This window comes from Catharus ustulatus, chromosome 2, assembly GCF_009819885.2.
Source record: "Catharus ustulatus isolate bCatUst1 chromosome 2, bCatUst1.pri.v2, whole genome shotgun sequence".
In the NCBI taxonomy this organism is placed as follows: Eukaryota; Metazoa; Chordata; class Aves; order Passeriformes; family Turdidae; genus Catharus; species Catharus ustulatus.
The window spans coordinates 114,033,063-114,056,777 of NC_046222.1; the positions used below are offsets into that span (position 1 = coordinate 114,033,063).

At 35.0% G+C, this 23,715-nt stretch overlaps 1 protein-coding gene across 9 annotated transcripts in view; it reads right to left on the reverse strand.

The window, feature by feature from the left end:
- DMD (dystrophin) overlaps nt 1–23,715 on the reverse strand; it is a 1,072,200-nt gene that overhangs the window by 220,546 nt on the left and 827,939 nt on the right. For all 9 annotated transcript variants that reach the window (XM_033051053.2, XM_033051056.2, XM_033051052.2 and 6 more), the window contains one exon: nt 20,186–20,375. In XM_033051053.2, the coding sequence (XP_032906944.1) occupies nt 20,186–20,375 (190 nt within the window). The remainder of the gene's footprint in view (nt 1–20,185; nt 20,376–23,715) is intronic.

A 23,715-nucleotide genomic window follows, 5' to 3' on the forward strand; every position in this document is an offset into this window, starting at 1 on the left:
GTGCTATGCAGAGGAAGAGGAGGATAATGAATCCAGGAGCATTGCAAACGAATAACAAAACAGTCTTTCTATTCCAATTTCTAATAGTCTATCTCATGTGACACAGCAGGAAGGAACATGCTTTACCATTTAAAATGATTTTTCAAGCCTCCTTAATTTTTTTTCATTTACTTTTATTACATTCTTAGTGTAAGCATGTGCACAAGCATGTACATTCATGTAGTCAGTGAATGTTCTTTTAAAAGGCAAAAGGACACTTTTTAATATTCAGAATTGAATTTAGCTCAGTCTGGTGTTATACCTAAGTAGTTTCTGGTTTCATAAGGCATTGTGTGTGCCCCTTTTACTTACATGAGTTGTACTCACTGAAAATATAAATACACTACCAAATACACAAACGTTTCCCATTTTGCCTCTGAAATTACCTGAATATAATGGTATCAGCTATCAATTTATATAGATTAGGAATTACTTTTCACCCCTCTAAAAGACAGCTGTCTTTGAACTGCAAACCTAACTCTAGCTAACTTGTCCTCAGGACAAGGAAGTCAACACATGCTGTGTGTCAGGTTTATGTTGAATAAAAAGTCAGAAACCCAGGAATCTGAAGGTCATGGCCTTCAGCAAAAAGAATATCTAATACTAAATGGATGCCCTGCACTAGCAGATAGCTGAGGTCTGTCGGATCTCAGTGTAGAAAACAGATTTCAAAAGCAGGACCCTTTTTTGTGGCTGTAAAGCAAGAATTCTCAGTGGACAAAAAAGAAGGTTCTGGTTGCTGTTTAGGATAAACATAAAAATGCTTCCCATTGTGGAATTTCCCTCTGAACTTTATAAAAAAATAATGCAAAAATTCAGCTAAAGAGAATTTAATGCTGTTTTTTTCAGGTTATCCTCTCCTTGATACTTCAATACTGGTGGTGTCTCTAAAAGAACACTGGAATTGTCAGTTTATAATTCTGAAACTCTTTAACTTCAGTTCAGTCATTATTTATGTCTTACAGAAATTGGATTTTTTTGTAACAGCAAATAACTTTTTCTAGCACCAGAGGCAACACAGCAGTAGCAAATGGACAAGACTTTTTCCATGTCCAGGACTACAGAAGGGATGGAATAAACCCAACAAAGTAAAGCCTGTGAAAAAGATAAAAATTTAAGCACAAACTTAATGGAGGAGATGCCAGTTCAAGATAAGAGGATTGTAAATATAGAATATGGGCAGAAATCAGCCATACCTTTTTTTAATTTTTTTTTAAATTTTTTTTTATTTTTTGGTGTCATTTTGTGAGCCATTTGAACCACTCTACGGGCCATCAAAAGAGATCGTCTTTGCTGCCCCTTTTAAGCTTAAAAATGTAACTAGAGCAATTAGGATGCTCTAGGTAATTATATATTCCTTGCTATCTCTTCAGATAATTTAGCTACCTGGCAGAGAGGACATAAGAACAGCCTTGCAATAGAAGCCTTGCTAATTTAAATGAAAGGAAAAGAAATACAATACTGAGGGCAAAAATGGAGAGAATATATTTGAAATATATTTCTTGAGAATGAAAGTAAAGAGCACGTCTCTCAAATATTAAAAGAAAATTCCTATATTTACATCATATAGAGCACAAAAAACAAATGAGCTCATCCTTACATAAAGAACACCCGCAAATACGCCAAGAGTTAGTGTTTTAAGTGCTAAATAAATTAGAGTATTAAATGGAAAAATCACTTTTTCTTCCTTTTTAAACTCAAAATTATTACTAATTGCCAAAAGTGATTTCCTTTGTCTCCAACAGATCAGACAACTATAATAAATAATTTTAAATCAGATATATAGGGTACTACTTACACTAAAAATCTTACACTGCTTTTTCACTGCTGTACTATCACTTCTTTTTGTCCAGATACCTTCTGCCTCTAAATGCTGGAGTTGCCATTTTATGGCTTTGCACATAAATTCCTATTAGTTAAATATTTTTCTTCAGAGACCCTAGAGCCAGCACACATGTATGACACTCCCTTAACATTACAAAGTCCAGAAAATGAGTAATTTTAAGGAAAATGTATTGAAATGGAAATATAACAGTGAAAATATATAGTATTAGTCTCTTTCTGAAACAGCACTGTTGCTATGGCAATTCTCAAATCTAGTATTTTCATGAGAAAGCTCTCTTCATTGAAAGAGCCTGAATTTATATCCACCTTCATATTTATATGCTCAATTACACTTCAGAAGCAGCATATGAAAGGTTTAGTTCTGCTTCTATAAGTTTTAGTCAATTCTCCTCTTAATATCTGGTTCCATATTGTAATACTCTGAGTGTCAAAATCAAGTTCCATTTTTACTTCTGGAAATCAGCTGATACTGCCTTGACAGCTTTTAGACATTCTGTCAACTCTTATGGGAATAAATATAAATGAAGCTAATCGATTTGTCCTATCAAAATGGAAACACTACTACATTTAAGTTATTTTGATAGAGAAGTGCGCATTTTAACTCATAACAGCAAAGAATGTTCATGTTAAAACCTTACAATTTAATAAACCAAAGGAAATATCTCATCATAAACATATTAAAAGTAGATTAATCATTATTAATTTGTTGATAATTGACTGCAATAACATTAACCCAAGCACTTTGCTTCACTCTAATGTATGTATAATAAACAGTTCAATAGGAATCTCACGGTGACACAGCATTAATTAATATCTGTCTCTTGTAGAGTTACAGGTTTCCAATAGCCTCTGTGACAGAGATTCTTCGGAGGAAATGTCAAATTCTTACTTAAATGGTACTCATTATAACAGCATTACAAAATACCAGATGCTTCTACCGTGGGTATATTCTGTAATTCCAGTGCCACCAGCAAGGAATGAGATCACACCAAAAACCCCAAGTGCTGAACACAATGTGTTCAGAAAGGGAATTCAAAACTTCTGAATACCCAAACCACTTTGCATCATTCTGTGAAGTGCTGAAGACATGCACTGTCCCTTTCAGAAAGGAAATCAAAATGCCTCAAAATTTTCTTTCCTTTCCTGCAAAAGCAGACCAAGCAAATAAGCAATTCAAAGAAGTAATCAGACATATGAAAAAACTATGACTTATAATTCCAATTTTATACCAAGTTTCAAATTTGACCTTGTAAAAACAGGTTTTTTTGAAGAGCCTAACTAAAGTTAAGAAAATAAGTGACAGACCACAGAGGCCAAAACACATGTTCCAACAGCTTGGAGCAGGATTATAGTCTTCAAGAAACTTCTGTACATTCAGTTCAGGGTAAAAAATTACTACTTCTCACTGTTAAATTTCATGTTTGTTTTTTTTTTCTCTTAGGTCTGATAAAATTACTCTTTACAGTTGTATTTCCCCAAAGGTTTATAAAGCAGAAGTTTCAGAATGCAGCAGGATAGATCTAGACACACATGACAGTAAACATATAAAGGATTGCTAAAATAAACTTTGAAAAACCCTGTTTAGTGCTATCTCAGCTTTGGAATTCAGCAGTCAGCAAAAAGAGCATAGAGGGATATTGCTTGCAACTACCGACTTCAAGAAATGTACTGGGAATCCAGAAAATAAATCAGGCAGTTACTTTATACTTTCAAATACAGCATTCTGAATTGTTTAGTTATTTACTGTCCTACAGTGCACTTAAAAACTGGCATTTATATTCTAGACCAAGGATTGGTTTTATTGATGGTTTTATGACACAAGAATAATTGTAGCCCTGTTGAAGACAACTCAGACACTGGTAACTACAGAGACATCACACAACAATAAAACCACAGGTTCCTGTTCATCTTAGTTCTACTTAGGTGCAGTATTTTGGTATGCAAAAGTGATTTTATTGAAATGGGACTAAAATTGTAACTTATATTATTACTATGTTAAAGACAGGTTAATGACTTTACATAAAAATCACATGTTATTTCTACAGCAGACATATAAAGAAATTTTAAGTTCAGAAAAGCACAACTGATATGTGCTGGCTTTCGTGTCCTTTTTTTAAAGATAGGCTCAGCATAAAAGACATTGCCTGCCCAGTTATTATACAAAGATTAAGTGCTAGGGACAGATGGGGAGAATTTTTTTAGTTATTTATTTGCATCCCTAACCACCCTCCTCCTTTCACCAGCTTTTATCTGGCCTGAGTCAACTTTTATTTATTCCATCTTCATTCATCTGCTCTATTCCTCCCTAATACTCTGCAGTCTTTGGAACAGTACATAAATAATAAGATATTAAACACCACTCTGGGTCAGTTGTGACTTCTTCCTTTCATTTAAGCACATTCAGGGACTTTCAAGAAGACTCCTGCTCTGTAAGACTGGAGTATATGAAGAGTGAATTATTGAAATCTTGGAAATACACTATCACCCCTATTGAGGGTGAGAATTCTGACTCAAAAATATGACGTCTTTTGATTTAATCACAAAATCATAAAACAGAATATTAATGCACTGTATACGTGTCATAAAATGATATTTCACTGTAGCATGCTCATGAAAAAGTAATATATTTCCTAAAACCAAAGCATCATAATGAAAATTATTCAAAATGTTCCTATTAAAATGACTTTGAAATTAATTTATTGCTCTGAAAAGCTTTAATTTTGAAAATATTTATTCCTATCAAAGGAAGACAACCAGCTCTAAAAACAGCTGTAAGTGATACATTTGGGGACTGAATGCAACCTTATTTAGTCTGGACAAGCCAAAATCTGAATCTTTATGCTCATCTGACCCTAGCATTAAAGCCAATGAGCTTTACATGCTTTCAGAATCAATTTTCTAAAATTAAGATAATTCTCTGTTGTCTAATTTTAATACATGTTCTAGCAGTTAATCTGCTGATATTTTGTGTGATTAGCTTAAATCATAAGACACTAACACATTCATTGTACTTTTCAAAAAATTAATCCTGAGATAACTAGGGGAGTCTAGCAAAAAAGCCTCAGGAATGATGAGCAGCTCACACAGACCTCACACAGCCATCCCATGCAAATACGATCTTCATTAGAAAAGATTTCCTCACTGCCTAAAAAAGAAGTTATGATGTCGCTACTTTGGTGTCTCTTTACGCTCTTATAGTAACAATTTTGCTGCCATATTAATGACAAATACATCATAATTATCTCTCTTCACCTTCAACTAGACCAACCCAGAACAGCCCTTAATCTAATTGCATCTCTAAATTCACAGGAAAACAGTCAATCATGGTAAAGACTTGTTTGACTATGAAACCAGTAGTGATTGAAACAATTAAGATTATCACTGCCTCTGTAATTCACAGATTCAGGAAAGCAACATCACTGTAATGTGAAACACTGAAATACTTTCTGGATAGCAAGAGGAGTTTTTAATTTCTGATTTCCTTGGTTCTGTCACCTTTGCCAGCCCATTAACATTAAAATAACTGCTGACATCTGGTTCAGGTCTGGGCACCAGCTCTGTGGAAATCTCCACTTCATCTCAATAATGTCAGGAGACTGGTTTAGAGGTTATGGAACATCAATTTGTTCTGTTTCCCCTCCACACCTGGCAGCCCACATATATTCTTTAAAATGGTAATACAATTAATCAGTATGATGATTTGGGAATATAATGGAAAAGGAATTTTAAAAAATCCAATTTCAGAACTGCCAAATTCATTTAGTACAAGCAATGGTTTTAATTTAAGCCCAGGGAACCCCAATCCTGGTTTTCTTCAAAAATACTGAAGCACATATAAAACAAAACAAAAATACATCTTCTTTACAGAGTATTAAGTGCAAAACATTTAATAATAACAGAATTTTCCAAAGCCCAGCTGAGGGTAAAGCCAATTCCACTGATGAACAAGTGTATCTGTGGTTGTACCCAGCAAACCCAAACCAAATCTGGCCTGAGTGCCTAATGAACTCAAAGGCTGGAGCTTCAAATAGACCAACCTTAAAACAATTTATAATTTTTTTATTTGAAAGGACACTTTCATGTCCTTAGAGTCTCATACCTACATAGATTTTTTACTTTCTTTCTCCAACACTGCTGCATCTGTTTGCTCTGTAAACATAAATATCACAGCTATTCTCTCTACCCACCCCCAGATGGGAAAGCCCTAACAGCAGCTAAACAACTATCCTGAAAATAAAGAGTAATATCAGCTACTCATATCACTAATTTATAACAACCATACATATCCTTACATATGCATTATTTTGATTTTCAGGATTTATTTACTCTGACAATATCTATACCAACATCAGCAAAATACTAAACAAGATTTGAACATTTGTTTCTACATTTTTTTTCTTTCAGTGGTGCAAGTGCTAGGGCAAAATTTAAGGAACATAGACAATAAAACAAGAATGTTACTTTTACAGTTGTTTTAACTCCAAATAGGTGTCAGAAGTGTAGCACAAAATATTTAAAATAGAACAGTATTTCTCTGTGCCTGAAAAGGGAGATGAATAGGGAATTGTTTAAATTTATTCTCTCTCCATTCATTAATATTCCATGAGACAATTATGACAGACTCGAAATAATTTATTTAAATTACAAAATAATTTTAGCAAATAAATTTGCTCTGTAGAATATGCTGAAACTGTTTATTAACACCATTTATTATCCCTAACAAGAGCAGGATCACATAGCTTCTTACAGAAGCCACATAACATTGCTTCTCTTCTGCCCAAGTGGATGTGTAGCTCCTACAGTAAGATTTCCTAAGTACAACAGTTTCACACATTTGTTTTCAGAAAATATGACCCTGAAGACAGCCAAATGTAAACAGATTTTTTTGTTTGGTTGTCCAGGTGTAAGTCAGCAAGAAGAGCAATCTTTTGGGAAAACACAAATTTCTCTTTTCTACTTCCCTCATTTACTAAAACACCCAAACCTAAAAGGACTGGGAATAAACCAAACCAACTGTACACTATCACCTTCTATAAACAGTGAGAAGCAAGTGGCATGGGAATGCTGTGACGGCACATTCTGGAAAGTATTCAAGATTTCCCAGTAGCATCTGTGGCACAGTTTATTTTCTCAGCATTGCCTGCTGCAGAGAAGTAACTCCTGAAGGTCTGGAGGAAGGTACATCTGAACCCAACCTTTTGAAAAACTTGCAAACATTTTATCTTCATGACTGCAAATAGCAGCAACAAAACTCCAGAAGAAATGATGTTTTATCTACTAATAGCTCTATTCTTGAGATCAGCTTGCTTAGTGTCATCACTGTATTATAAATGCTATCCTAGAAGTGCAACCTAGAATATGTTCTGGAGACTGACAGCCAAATGCAAACACTGTATTCTAGAGCTAAATACACAGAAAATTACATGTATGAACATGTCCTTATATAGCAAGTTTATTATACATATATCTCTGGCACACTAAATTTCTAAAGAATTTCAAAAGAAGTTTCTCATTTCATTGGTCCATAGCATAAAGAATTATAACCTAACATAACAAAATGCTTAATACATGTTTTCTAGGTGACATTCACAAATGTTTCATAAATAACACCTGCATAATGTTTCTAGCAACAACAACAACAACAATGGTAACATTTCTACCTGTCTTGCAGAAGAAAATTAGGAAATCACAAGATTACTAAATCACCAAGAAATGTCCTGGAAAATAACAATTTCTTGGCTCTTACTTCCCAGTTGTAAATCAGCATTCACAAGGCATCTTTCAGAATCATGACCAGAAATCTCAGATAAGGAGAGGAAAAACTGCAAATGCATTATGGTATCACTAGAGGTATTCTGTATTGTATTTCTATGGCTCATCACTACTTTAAGGAAAAAGAAAAGGGTTCTAGATTATCCCATCCATAAAATTAAGTATCAAAGGACTCATTAGCATTACAGTAATTAGGAGCATTTGAGTTAATTTCTAAAATCTGTTTGTCAATGGTTTAAAACATCTTCTATCATTCTATTTCCAGTGGATAAGACAGAAAACACATCAGCAATTTCAGGCCCAGTTCCTGCCTGTAATATATGGTATAACATGGTTCCTGCTCACCTTGGATGGTATAACACCTCTTTAAATTCATGTAAGGAGGAAGCAGAAGGACTGCAGAGGAGTAAGTTTGGAGCAATCCAGCTTGAAGCTAAATTGGATTATTGCAAAGGGATGGAAAAGAGATGTGTAAGATACCTTGGAAAAAAAAAGACATAAGCAGAAGGAACGTTTTTAGCACCCCAGGCAACAAAGAGCTGAATAGAAAATATCCCGTAGAGTCCATTGGGAGACCAAACTACAAAGCCAAGACCAACACAAAACAAAAGATGGTCTTGTCAGGAAATGCAAAATTACAGCTATTTTTGTAAGGTGGATGATTATATCAGCATCCCTATTGCAACTTACAGAATGACTTCCTACCCTCCCAGACACCTTATAACCACCCATGTATGGTGGAACATCCTGACCTCAAACTCAGCACCGAGAGCTGGTGCATGCAGGGTGTCAATGAAATTTACTTTTCACTTCATTACCACAAAACTTGAGATGTGAGAGGCTTCAATTCCAGTCAAATGTCTTGCCCTAGCCCCTCACAGAAATATAAATAGATGTTTAACTTTAAAAGGATACAGACTGTGCTTTCTTTTCTGTGCTGTTTTTTGAAGTTTTGAGATCATCTGTTTTATGTAATGTAGCTGCAAAAATATTGCCTCTGAGTTAGCTCTGCAATAATTCACTCTTGCTACAGCAGTGATTGAGTAAACAGAAACTTCTACCAGAGGCATTTTTTTCTATTATTTATTGTAATATTTTTTCATAATTTAATGAGAAAAATTTAAAAGCAATATTTTCATCCTTTCATGTTAAATTAATTTACAGTGCTATAAGCCATAATGAAAACAGAGAAATCATCAGCAAAACAGCATGCTAATAAAGACAGATTTCTACAAAGTTTCTTAACTAAACTCATAAAATAATTTTTTTTCTATTTCTGTCAGGTCCAGCTTGTCTCTATTTGTTCCCAAGTACTGAGATATGCAGTGAAAATTACATAACAATGAAAAAGCAGAAACTACATAAGAAGAGAGAAATTGAGAACAAAAAAAATATTAAGTAAATCTGGTTTGTCTTAGCATATATTCTAAATATTTGCCCCCATGTGAGGTGGAAATGTCAACCTCCAGCCTTGTGCTGCAAAGATCTTAGAAATAAGCTCATAAAGATTAAATTAGTAAAGTAGCCTCAAAATTGAAATAAAATGAATTAAATACTTTAAAATTATCCATAGTTTCCTCTCCCTTTCCTCTTTCCTCCATCTCACCCAAACACCAGGGTGAAGAGTTTCTATCTTGAGTCAGTCACAATAAGTGTTGACAATCTGTAAAATTCCTTTTGCTATCAACAGGACTTGAGTCTCCCAGGATTAGGTTTAGAGCTAATTTGTGGCTGTGGAAATGTATCTCAGGTTTGCTCCAAGGACACCATGAGACATTTCTGCTTCCATGCCCTGATCACAGAGCTTCATCAAAACTGGTACCAATGCTGGTTCCACCCGGGGCAGTGTGAGCCCCACAACGCCTGGGTGTATAACTGTGTGCTCAGGAACTAACAGGAAACACAGGATAACAAACAACAAGCTGTCCCTTACAGCTCCCCTTGCAGAAATCACATTTTTGGGCAGTATTTTTCAAGCTGCGCTAACCCTCCATAGTATTCCATGTCTCACAAATCAAAGGTTAAAATAAAACGGCTATTTTTTTTTTTTTTTCCTAAAGCAAATCAACAAGCTGGGATTTAAACACTGCTGCAACTCTAACTCGTGAGGCATAGAATTACAATATCACAGTTAAAAAGAAAAAGAGATGATCCATTCAGGCTAATGCACTGTTGTGACTCTAATAGGTGTAACATAAGTGAGAACAGGTTTATTTCATAGCTTTGATCTCACAGCTTCCAGCAGGTTTCCAGGTTCTGGAAAGAAAGGATTTGCCACTTCATTTATAGATCAGGGAAATACACTTTGATATAACCAGTACAAAAAATACCAGGACAACTGTAAGCTTTTCCCAGCAAGAGACCTTTGAAGTTTAACAATGAAATTAAGTGACTCAGTCTTCTGGGTTTTGTACTTAGTCCTCCAGAAAGTGTGTCTTGCTATTCTTTTTTGTTATACTATGAAGTACTTGCAAAAAAAAAAAAAATCATTTAAATTGTGTCCAATCTAGCAGACTGAAGTAGGAATTAAAATTAGATAAGTTTAATATAGTAGCAAATATATGGTGTTTCTGGGGAGAATATAATTTATGTCTTTAATCTGCTAAGTTACTAGCTGGTGCTCACATTTCCTCCTTTGGTAAAGTTCACCTAAAAACTGTAATAGCTGATTCAGATACCAGAAATTAATATTCTGGCATTAATAAAAAGTCGCACAGTCTCTTTTTAAGGTTAATTCATTTCTTTCACAACAAATTATCAGTGTAACCTGATATAAGTTCTTTTTGACTGGCATATTTTTTTCAATCAAGATGCTATAAGATATGAAGGTTCCTAATGCGAAAAAAAAAATTATACAAAGTAAGAAAATAAAAATGTTCATCTTCAGAACTGATTAATATGCATGTTTCTTGGTGCCTATGGGCTCTTTTGGTTTTGCATTATCTTTTCAACTACACAGAGAGTACAGAGATGAAGATATTCATTCTAATTTGAGTCCAGCCATTTTTATTCTCATTCCAATGATTCTGGTGACTCTTACTGCATAATACTAAACCCAACCTAAATAACAAGATGATAAGCAATGTATTATTTTCTTTATGATAATTGTTCATAGATACTGTGTTCTGTTTTAGATGCATAATCTGGTCTGTTGAAAGCTGCTAATTTACTGAGGCAAAAATGGACAGCTAAATTTCTGATCTCTCCTGCCGTTTCTGCAAACTTTTCTAGCCCTATTCCGACTCAGAAGAGTTATTGCACACAGAAGGGTAAATACGAAAAACTACTCTTATTTCAGGCACTTCAACCTATTTTATATGGAAAAGAAACATAAAGATCAGAAAGCCTTAACACTTTCTCAACTGGTGACAACAGAGGGAATACAAGCCAGAGCAACATCAGGCATAAACATTTCTCAGAGAGTCAGAGAAAAAAACCCAAACAAATATCCTGCCTCAACACTTGCGACATTGGTGTGGGCAGGAGGGTCAGCAGAAGACACAGCTTAAAATCTGGAGTGAAATGGCAGAAGAAATTTTCTAGACATATTTTCATATATCTTCATAGTTACCTATGACTAAATTCATGGTCATCATTTTGGGGAAAAATGATCTCAGCAGTCTGAGTTTACATCTAGTTTCTCTCCTATTGCCTCATGGGCAATTGCATGATTTAGAAGTATAGAGAGTGGCAGGACCTACACGGAACTAGAAACACTTTAACTGATAAAAGACCACCAAATGAAGTGAAAAAAACCCTACAAAACCCCCACCACATTTACACACGAGAGAAAGAACACACACACATTTTACACCAAGTTCAGGCAGCTGGGTTAGTCAGTGAGTTATTTAGCTACATCTCCCAGGCTCTCTCTAAGCCAGAGGAGAGGAATGTTTCTCCAGGAGGCAAACAGCCCCAGCTTAGCTGGACTAAACTGCCCTTTGGAAGTGCTTCTCTCTTATCCTCTTCTGTGCAGAATTGGGAAGACAAGGAATTGCAGCTTAGCTGAGCTCAGTGGCAAAACCTCCTGCAGCAAAACACATTCGGAAACAGCTCTTGGACATTTCTCCACGGTGTGAGGAGGTACAAACACAAATGTTTTTGCATTACTAGGGAGCTGAATAAAATGGGATAACTACATTTGGCCAGCTGTATAACTTTCTAGATTCCACCAGCTCTTAGCAGGAACTTAAACAGTTCACACACCATTAACACTTAAAAGTAGTTGCCAGAAGTCAATTCTACATCACCTGCAGTAAGGATTCCAGTAAGAACAGGTGGCAGATACACAACAAACTGGTTATGTGGCCACTGAATAATTTTAAGGCAGACAAAACACTGCAGAGAGGGCAGTACTGCATTCCTATAATCTGGTTATTCGTGTCATTAAACTCATACCTGGATACCAAGAGCAGAGCTTGTGTCTGCTTGCACAAGTGCTTACATCCTGCTGACTTCACCTAAAGAAAATTCACATATCTGATGAAAACTCATAGTCCACAAGGTGAATAGGTTATCTGTATAAGCCTAAACCCACATGGGAATACATATGAAGGATAATACAATGTATATAGAAATACAATACATATAAAAGAAGAACCTCTATAACAGAATTTATGAGCTTGTATCTGATTTCCACTGTCATAGACTCTAAATAATATGCTTCAGTCTCATGAGAAACAGCTCAGTAGTGCTACATTAGGGTGCGTGTTAGGCATCATAACATCCAGTGACCTCCCTCCATAAAAATATACATACAATCAGAGAACTGACAAAACAAAAATACTAATTATAAACCCCAGAAAGAATACTAAGTAACTATATATTTTCATTACATTCTTCAACATCTGAAAATGTAATTATTTAATAACAATTTCAGAGAAGTTAAGCCCAAATCTAGTTACATTTACTGAGACAAAATACAGTAAAACTATAAGTAACTATAACTTTTTCTGAATTCTCAAACAACCTGCATTTTAACCAAATGGAAATTCCTGAATAGCAGTTCACAGTCTCCTAATACAGCACTTAATACAGCATTTAATACAGCACTGCCACAATGAAGGACAAATGTCCCCTTCCAGAAAGTTGCAAATGTTATCAGAGATAACAGGTGATGAACCCACTGGAACCATTGGAAAACAGACTGACATAATAATTCTGTATCCATAGCTAAAAAAAATAGTCTTTTGATGAATATATGGGCTAAATGGCAGTTTATGTGGTGAACATCAACAAAATGAAATCATCCACTCAAGAGAGAAACCCTACAAACTGAAATGGAATCCAATGAAAATAAATGATTCAAAATGAAAAATGTGGCATGCAAGGATAAATGAACATGTGGAACTTCTTGCTGGCAGAAGAGATTCAAATTCTTGTCAGAAGTTGAAAGAAAGAAAATCTAAACTTCTGACAGAAAATGAAATGGGACACTTGGTACAGAAAAGTTACTTTGCCAAACATTGTCAGTTTAGATAGTGGGAGTTGCTACAGTAAACTGTTGCACAGTGCATGTACAGAACAGCTAGTATTGTATAAAAGTGTAAATTCACATGCAGAAACCTGTGACATGGCAGCTATACACTCATAAGAAGGAAAATTTGGAGACATTTCTTAGAAGAAAACTATTTTTCTCAGTACTGGCCAAAAATGCTTCACAAAACCAGTATAAGTTTTCTCTGAAAATGATTTGTACTTTTATTTTATTCCTTATTTATATTCTTTGTAGGTCACTGACTCCTTACATATTCAGGAAGATATCAGCCCTAAGCCAAAATTAATACTTTTCCTCAGTTATGCCCTGTACAATCTATCCCTTTTATATTAACATGTTAATAATCACAATACAATCTTTTTTCCCCCTTTTTACCTGCCTTGGGAAAATACACATTTGGTCTCACAAATGAAAAATTATGTGTTCTTTAGCCAAGTGTATTGAACAGTCTGGTAGGAGGCATAATTGCATAAGGCACTGATACCCTTTTAAACTCATCATCAGAATATATTAAAGGCTACCACTGGGTTTTTGCCTAGTTTTCACTGATTATTCACTTTTCAAATAAATGTGGTATAGGCAATAAAAAGTGAATAGAAGAACTAAATGGCAGATTAGACTGTACTAGTAAATACTGATGGGCATGGAAAGATGGAATGGCAGAAGTCTTCAAAGTTCTGGTAAACACTGTCTAATTCCTGCTACTTCAAATTGATGGTCCTGTGAAATAGGACACATACTTAGAAATATTATGAGAAAATCCATGCATCCCCTTCTTTGGATGTGGGAGAGCCTGTTTTAGAAAAGCCTACACAAAGAATGATGAGGCATCCTACAGAAATTATAAGGTCAGGAGAAAATGCAGGAATTGGAACTTGCTCAGAATAATGGCCAATCATTTTATCCCTTCTATTATATTTCTACTTGTGATTTTTCCATGCTTTCTTCTAATAATCTTACTCAACACAACAGAACATCACACTTCATGGTGCAAAAGCTTTTCCCATCTAATCTGTGTTTGAGAATCTGCGTTCAAAGCTGGTAGGGTTTGAATGCTGATCTACAAATGAAAAATTAGGACCATCCCTCAGGTGTGCTCAATAAATTTTTACAGAAGAAAGACATAAATCAACCAAGTGAGAATACACTAGGTTATTTATCACATTTTAAAAATGTGATTTTTCATCTACTATGATTATGAAAACATATGCAAATGGGAAATTAAAAGAAGTATTTTATGTTCTTATTTGGAAACACCTACTTTAAATATTAGATTTCTGACAATTGGGAGCTGTTTGTTTTCATGAGAACAAGTTTTAAGAGTACTTGCATCTCATTCTAGTAACAGAATACTAGATATCTTGATAAAACAAGCCTTTTTCCTCCCAAAAGAAAATTAGTGCTGATGAGGATTTTTTCTTCTAAGTTCAAAACAGGGAAGGCAGAAGTAGAATACACACTAATGTATCAACTCATAGGCAAGCTGCAGCAGCAATACATTTCTGTTTTTATGAAACAGACCATCTAGACTATACAAACTGAAACAAAATACTTGACAAAAAAGAGTGACATCTACCTGTCTGGTTTATTGCTGATTTCTGACTGCTTCTCTTTGATACCCAGCTTAAGAACAGTTATTATCATCATCCCTGCTGAGAAGCAGCACCTGACTCTCCTGTGAAAGTATTCACTATTTGACATTTGCTGTTAACAACAAAGAAACATAATTCCTCTTCCTTGTGGCTGTTAATTACAATACTGAAAAATTTGTGACCATTTTTTTTCAAAGTAATATTAACCAATATTTTAAAAAATCTGCTCCGAGGAAAAAAATCATTCTGAGATGCTATCTAGCCCTTTCTCAGATTAGGCTGTAAAAGCACCTGTTTTAAAACCCAAGATTTTGGAATTTCTCTTTTGTTACTCAGTGGAATGAGATGGCACTGACAGCTGCTATTCTATTCCAGGTACTGTAGAACAGATTTTATTTTAGAATTGGCAAGAAGTTAGTATAAAAGGCAAAAATGGAGAATTAACTTAAAAAACCCAAAAAAACCCAAACAGGTAAGGGAAGAAAATAATATATTTTTAAAGTTTTCAGGAAGCAATTATAAGCAGAAGTGACTGAAAAAGTGTTTCAGAATGGAGAGTGACTAAGTGTTTCAGAACAGAGAATGAAGTACTTGAAAATTAATTAATGTTTCTTAGTAAATTCAATTGAAACAAGCAAGGATATTACAGATACAGTCTCTCTTCTACTTTAGTGAGATTCATCATCTAATCCACAGATCATTCACAAATTGAACTGTGCTGGACAATTATATATAAATTATATTTGAAATAAATTTGGAAACAATGTTTTATCTCTCAAAGAGAGATAAATAATTGAGAAGTGTCAGGAATATGTATCTACCTCAGCTTTTTACAATTTAAAAAACAGCTGCCTGGACACCTTAAAAACAAATGAGCACCTTTGAAGTTTTGATAGGAATAGAAGAGACAAGAGTGCCTTGCCTGCTGTTCATGTTCCTTTTTTAAGACAAAAACATCACTGTGAGAAAATAAGGGTACTGTCCATACTGTATATTCTGAGGTATAACTTGAGGCACTGCACATTTTTCATATTATGAGCAGCAAAACTCATGCCTCTAATGGAAAACTACTTAGGTTATAGGCTAAGTGAGCATGAAGGTGGTAATAAAATAAATCTGTTATGTATTTCATGCCAAAGTATTAACTTTGCTTCATCTATCATATTCTAGCATACTTTTAGTCAGGTCTGTACTACCAATAATTTTTCAGTCATCATAGATTATTTCAGAAATGTTTAGTAAGCTGTGTATATAGTACAAAACATTCTCCAGTTGCTGTTTACTTAGGTGCCACGTGCAATATTCCTCATCAGATTTCAGTGAAAAAAGTCTGTGATTATGTTCATCTACAGGCTTAATATGAACTGATTGCATTCATAAAGTAACAGGATAAACCCATATTAGCTCAAAAATTGTATCTAATATCACATAAACTGCACAAAGTGTCACATACAATTATTGGTAAAAAGACAGACCAGAAAAGTACTTCATACAATCATGGAATTCTTAAGGTTGGAAAAAACTGCAAAAATAATCAAGTCCTACCATTAACCCAACACCACCAATTCCACCACTGAACCACGTCCCCAAGTGACAAGGGATCCAGAGATTGTGACTCAACTCCTTCCCTGGGAAGCCAATACTTGTTTCAATGTTTGACAACTTTTACTATGAGAAAAATTTTCCTGCTACCAAATCTAAATATGGCCAGGCACAACTTGAGGTGATTTCCTGTTAGGAGAAAAGTCCAACTCCCATCTTGCTCGAGCCTCCTTTTAGTTGAAAGCCTGAGCTGCCTTTTCTCCAAGCTAAACACCCTCATCTCCCTCAGTCACTCCTCATAAAACAGGACTGGCCCAAAGCTGAGCCCTGGGGAGCATCCCTGGTGTCTGTCTGGCAGCTGGATGTGACTCCACTCCCTGGGCACAGCCCCACAGCCAGTTTTTACCCAGCAAAGAGCACACCCATCCGAGCCATGAGCAGTTGGTTTCTTGAGGAGAATGCTATGGAAGTTCTCTTCCACACAATCCAGGAACCTCCTAGACTGCTTCTCCTCTGCTGTGTTTTTGCAGTTCCAGAGGACATCTGGTAAGTTGAAATTCCTCATGAGAACAAGGACTAGTGAGACTTCACCCATTTGCTTATAGAATATTTCATCTTTCTCTTCACCCTGGTGGGAGATCTATAACAGAATATCTGCCCTGTTGGCCTTCCCATGATTTTTAACTGTAAACACTCAACCCTGTTGTCACTAGTATCAAGCTCTAGACAGTCAAACACTCCCTTCTATACAGAGCTGCCAGACCACCTCTCCTTCTTTGCCTACCTCTTCTGAGGAATTTATGCACTGCACATTCCAGGCAAGCAAGCCATCCATATGTCTGTGATGGCAGCTGTGCCACGGTTTCCCAGCTGTGCAGTGGGGTCCAGCTCCTCCTGTTGATTGCCCCTGCTGTGTGCACAGGTGCAGGTGGACTTTGGGCTATTGATCCCCTCATCTTTCTGCAGGGAGAACCCCTAATGGCCATTCTCAGGTGCTTCCATGGTGTCTGACTCATCAATAACTCCAGTCTCTGCAGCCACATGGATCTCCAGCCCCTGCCTCCACTGAATTGCCAAACCAAAGCACCTCACTAGCACCCAGTCCCCCAAACATGCTTATCTCAAGTGAGCCTGGTGTTATATCTTTCTCCCTTCAAATGCAGTTTACTCTTTACTAAACCCTGATAGCTCCTGTGCTAAGATCCTTTTCCCCCTTTGGGACAGGTGTACCCCATCTGTCACCAGCAGGCTTGGTGTCATGTAAACAGACCCACAATTATAATTAACACAGCTGAGAGTTCGTATCACTAGATGTATGAAAGCAGAAAGGGAAATTAATTTTCATCTCCTCATATGGTTACTTAACAAACCAGGCCTCAGGAGGACACATGATGTATTTCAACTAGAAAAAAAAAAAAAGGCAGCAGCACATAATTACACAACTCCTTGGAGAAACGGGTTTGTATCCTTGAAAATTCTCCAGAAAGTATTCTAACTGTGTGAATCAACTCAACTATTACACTGCTGTCAGTTCAGACAAATGATGCATGCAAATACATGCTTGTACAAACAAACAGGGTGTTTATAATGCAACATTTTAATATAATTACATCATCAGGTAATTAGGATGTGCAGTTATATAAGTCTCACCTTTCTCCTTCTGCTACTGAATGAACTGCTAACTACTAAGGAAAGATTAATCTTTATTAGTGACAATTGAGTTAATGGTTTCTGAACATGAAAAGAAAAACAAATGCCTAAACCATGAGATTTTCCTAGACAAGTAACTGCTGCTATATAGAGAGTTTCTGTACAGCAACATTACTGTCCTAATTGTTTAAAGAAATACAATAAAGTTTGAAAGTGTAAAACAGAAAACCAATAGATCACTAAAAGTGAAATAAACATCCTTAGTGACAAATTATTTAGCAAAATACTGGTTTACACCTAGTGGTTCAAAATATCAGATTAAAACAGAATTGTAACATTTTAAGAGTCCTAGTGACTATTTTCACATTATCCAATTCTATGGAACTGCATGAAGAGAAAGACACAGACTGCAGATCTAAATCAGTTTGCTACATTTGACCATAACTTCTAGGCATGCTAATAAACCTGGGGAGTCAAAGTTTCTTTAATCTTTAATCACTGATCTTTAATCAGAAAGCACCATTTTATTTTACCTCCTAGGAACTGAATTCAGCCTGGTTGCTGAGAGAAAAAAAAAGAAAAAAAAAAGACTTCATATGGGAAAAAAATACCCCTAAGTTGGAAAATTCTAATCCTGACTAAAAGCATTTAGGATTTTTTTCTATGCTGGGGCAGGGCTTGCAGTTTTACTACAGATACTGGATGATAACAAACCTTATTTGTAATGAATATATCTATTTTTATACATGTAGAGTTTATATAGTGAGTTTCTTGAAATACATTCATTGCCTGTTGTGTTACATAGGATAAGTATATTTCTGACGCACAATACAGAGTTAAAAAAAGGCTTATTACCATTTATATTTTTATGTAGCTGATTGTATGGATTAGTGAGCAGTAACCCCTTTCCACAAAGAACATAAATACATACTTCTGAGACTTCTGTGCCTTAGTAAAGCTCCTTTTTGTCTGAATCCTTTATGTGCATAAACTGTGTGCAAACTACACATTTATGTCATGTTCTTGCTTTTCATCTTTATACATCAAAGTGAATTGTGAAAGAGAACTCCCACAAGCAGGGTGTGAAGCCTGAAAGAATCAATGTAGCAACACCTGAGAAACAGAATGAAAAGCCATATTCTGTTTCCTGATCACTCTTCTGGCATCATAAAATTGTTCTATTGATAAAATTGTGCTCCATTGCCCATTTTTAGCAAATAGACGGACAATATTTGCAATACTTTCAGGAAACTGTGCCTGTTTCAACAAAAAGCTTTCACAATAAGGACTTGATACAGAGCACTGGGTTGTGACTACTGCACATATTATTCATCGTAATAAATGAATTCATTTTACAGCTAAGAATTCTTGTACTACTTTATGAATTTACTCTTCTTTTTTTCTAAATCACTTATAACTAAATTTTTCACAGTATGTTTTTCATCAAGAAATAAACAAAGCCATAGAATATCCAGTGCCTTAAATCTCCAGTTTTGAACTTCCTGTCAAAATCAAAATCGTGCACTATGAGTGAATACAAGAAATTTCTTCACTGAAAAGGTCACTGAGCTCTGGAAGAGGCTGCCCAGGGCAGTGCCTGAGTCAGCATGCCTGGAGCTACTAAAAGATGTGTAGATGTGACACTTGAGGACATGGTTTAGTGATGGTCTTGGCAGTTCTTGGTTCATGGTTGACTTGATGATCTTAAAGGTCATTTCCAACCTAAATTATTATATGATTCTATCAATACTGGAATAAGTGGAATGCCTTCCAAACAGCCAATCAGCCTCATATGTGAGAAATTTTAAGACCTCAAGCAGACATATCTGTATTCCTCTCAATAAATGTAATGAAGAAAATGCAATGGAAGTATGACAACATAGTTCCACAGCACCATCTCAACTAATTAATTTTCTTTCTCCTCGGGATTCTCTGGAACACTAAATACATTATTATCTCTCTTTAAGATTTTTTTCTCCCCCAGAGGAAAATAACTGTATGAGAACTGTCCAGGCATTTCCTACAAAAATTTGCATTGTTATCTCATTTTATTTCCGCAACGGAGCGTGTTGACAATAGACTACCAAATTACCATTTCTCATGTATTTGAAAGTAATGGAGAAAAACTAATTCAGTTAAGCCACAAAGAATAAACTTGATGGAAGTTATATAACTTCTATAAATATCAGATATGCTTGATAAACTCTCATGTTTGTCAAATGCCTCTATACTGAAGAGCTTGGCTTACCTGCCACTGTTTCATGAGGTCCCGAACCACTTTGGCATCCTCTAGTGTCTTTTCTTTGTGTGTAGCATCCTGCAGGACATTTGCAGTTGTTTCAGCTTCTGTAAGCCAAGCAAGGAACTTTTCGAGATCCAGGTAGAATTGCTGCAACATTCTTAGGGCTGATTCCAGAGCTGCTTCACGTTCACAAACCCTGCACAAGTACAAATAGTCAAATACAGCACTCTTTGGAAGAAAACAAAGCTAAAGAATTAAATCAAAATATAAAAATGACAAAATAAATATTTTTCATGTACTAGTCGAGGTAAGTTTGCCAATACATTAGTTATAGAACTTCTACTGTATGTTTGTCAGATAGGGCTATTTTTATATTTTCACCTGAGAAGTAGTAAGTGGAATCTGTCTGATACAAAATTAAGCAAAAGCAGTACTATGCCTAAAATATGCACAATTGAAAATCAGAAGTAATTCCCTGGTTTTGTTAAGGTTATTTTCTTACACTACAGTGGAAATACTAGTTTATTTTTAGAAATCACAAATTAGTTCCTGACTTCTGCATGATATGATAAATTCAATGATTAATTTTCACATCTTGAAACATTTGGAGATTGTGTTCAACACCTTAAACCCTTATAACACTAAAGTTTGTGGTGAAGATTTTGGTGTTTTTTTTTTTTTTTTAATTTATTATTTTATTTTCAATTTGAATGTCATAAATTACAAGGATGATCTCTATCAGTTATAGGATAAAATACAATTTGTAAAGACAAAGGCTACCTTATCTGTGGGGAAGGTTAAACTCAGATTAGGAAAGAACACTAAAGATTTCAGCAACTCTGGTGCTGAAAAAGACATTAAAGCAGATGTGTGTTACATCATCATTCATGTGCAACGTGGCTGTCATGTATTCACTGATTTTTTTGCTTTGAACTTGAGCAAAGTATGGATTTAGAAACATGAGCAGCTAAGTATGACATTGTTTATTAACACAAATCTGTCAGGGTTATTACCTATTGTATTGTATGGATATTTGTTTAACATTAACACGATACCTAAATAATTTTTTAAGCTCTGAAAAAACTTAGTAAGGTAATTTGATAATGTGAATTACTTCAACTGGAATGAATGTGCTTTGATGCATACCTATGTAAAATCTACACATCTGTGGTGGTCTTCACATAACTCAATAGATTTCTTGCCTAGTTATTCAGGGAGAGCCTCAGATACTAGATTCTAGCAGACATAATTTATCAAGTTGTAACTAATCAGAGGATGTAATGAAATTTCCAAGTGCTGATCTCTTTCTAATCCTGTTTCCTCTCATGAAGTGGTTGTACTTGTTGGTAAGTAATGATAGCACCTAAACCCCAGATCACTAGCGGAAGTGAGAAAAGAAAAATACCTACCACGACAAGTTTTGTCAAGTGGCACCACCTTAACATGTTTTTTGACAAGCATATGGTTAAATTGCAGCAGAAGATAGTAAGAACAGAAAAAGTCAGTCAAAGTATAGGCAAGGACAACCATTACAGGAAAAAAACACCCTCCCTGAGAGACTAATGTCACAAGAACTGCCATATTTCTATTATATTTTTAATCCTTTGACATCTTATTTGTTTTTCCCAACCATTTTGTTAAAAAAAAACCCCTTATTTTTCATTCAAAACCCAAGAAAGCTGTTTAATGCCTCTCTACAAACACATTCATCAATTTTTTTTAAAGTTTAAAAATGGACTGGATTTTCACCTCGGTTGCACCTGTTGCTGCCTACAAGAACTCTGCACACCATGGCACTGCTTAGCCTGCAGCATTAGAATGTGTCCCCAGGGAGCTGTCAGTAGGAAACACTCAGATGCAGAATAGCAAACATGATCTCTTTCCCAGCTTTATTCTATGTGGGCATAAACATGGCTTGTGGTTAGGCTACTCTTCAAATTTAAAATAACTGCAATGAAAGAATTTGTTGTTCTTTTTTTAAACTACAGAGCAATTACATAGAAATTACACCTAAATATGCTAGCAATACACATTAAAAGATAAGACACAGAAAATCTTTTACTTGGAAAAGACTATATTGGCCTATTTACCACTTTTAGCTCAAAACCAGCATTACATTTATTCAACACAACTTGGAAAAGGAATACAATAGAATGAACATTTTTTTCCAGTTCTTCAGAGCACAATTCTAAGATGTGCTTTATAGCATTATTCTAATTCAATTTATAGTGTGCAGCATGGTAGTTAATAGCCTTTGCAGAATCACATAAAACATTTTTTTCTCATGCAGTTCCTTCATAACATGAAAGGCACATTTTTTACTACTGTACACCTGGATTCCTATAAATACATAGCAATATTCCAAGAATAACATTCTTCATATACACAGTGAGATTAAAAAAAAAAATCCACAACACGAGCATAGATATGAAAAAGATATTCAAAAGGAGAGCAATTTGAAGGATTTCTCAAAGTCAGAACTAGAGTTTTAGAGAAAATCTCAGCTTCATGAAAAAATATAGCATTTTATTGATCTGAGAAAAGAATGAAGTTTTTATCATGAAGAATCTTTTGCCACTTCTATGATGCATAGAAATCTTATGGCACATAATTATTTCAGTCTACAGAAATGTGTTTCTTATCTATAAGCATGCTAATACATTCACCAGAAAATATGTAGTACTTTGCACTTTAAATTTTGGTACAGTTAACATTTAATAAACATTCAGATACATTGACTGTTGTGCAGCATATCAATAAAATTCACTCTACTTGGCTTTCTCACTATGAAAGTATGAAGTTAGAATGAAAAAAGAAGGTCTAAACATGAAGAATAAAACTGAGCATCAAACCCAGCACATGCTAAATTGCACAGAATCATAGGGGTTAAAGAAATATGCATATTGAACAAGAAACTATTACACAAAACCAAAACAAAGATGCTTTCTCTTTAGTTTGTATTATCCAGGTATGTTTAATTTCATAGTGAGTGCAAACAGTAAGAAAAGATCATGAACTATAATAAAAAAAAGAAAAAGAAAATAACATACACTATATTTTAGGGTAAATGGAGGACTACACAGTACAAACACTACAGCAAACTCCTAAAAATACTAAAAGATAATAACAGTATTTTTAAAAAGCATTTTAATGGAAAAATCATGATTTATTCTGTTATACTATGATATAAAAATAATCACAGAGTGTATAACCAAAATATTCTTATTCAAGGAAGACTCCTAAAGGGGGGATTAATCTTATTTTCCTCTAGACACCCAGAGGACAGGCAAACTACAATCCCTCTATAAAACATGGACACAGCATTTCTGGAATTCAGTTTCTCCTCTCTTGCCTATACATATCTGTTATACCAGAACAAGGTGAGAATAAACTCTTTCTCCTGATTACAACAGTAAATCACCTATAACTTAGAAAATTTTGATTTTACACAAGCTTTAAATTTTTTATGTCTAAAAGCAAGCAAACTGGTCTCCAACCATCCCTGCAAATTTGATTTTTCAGAACCAGTGGCATCA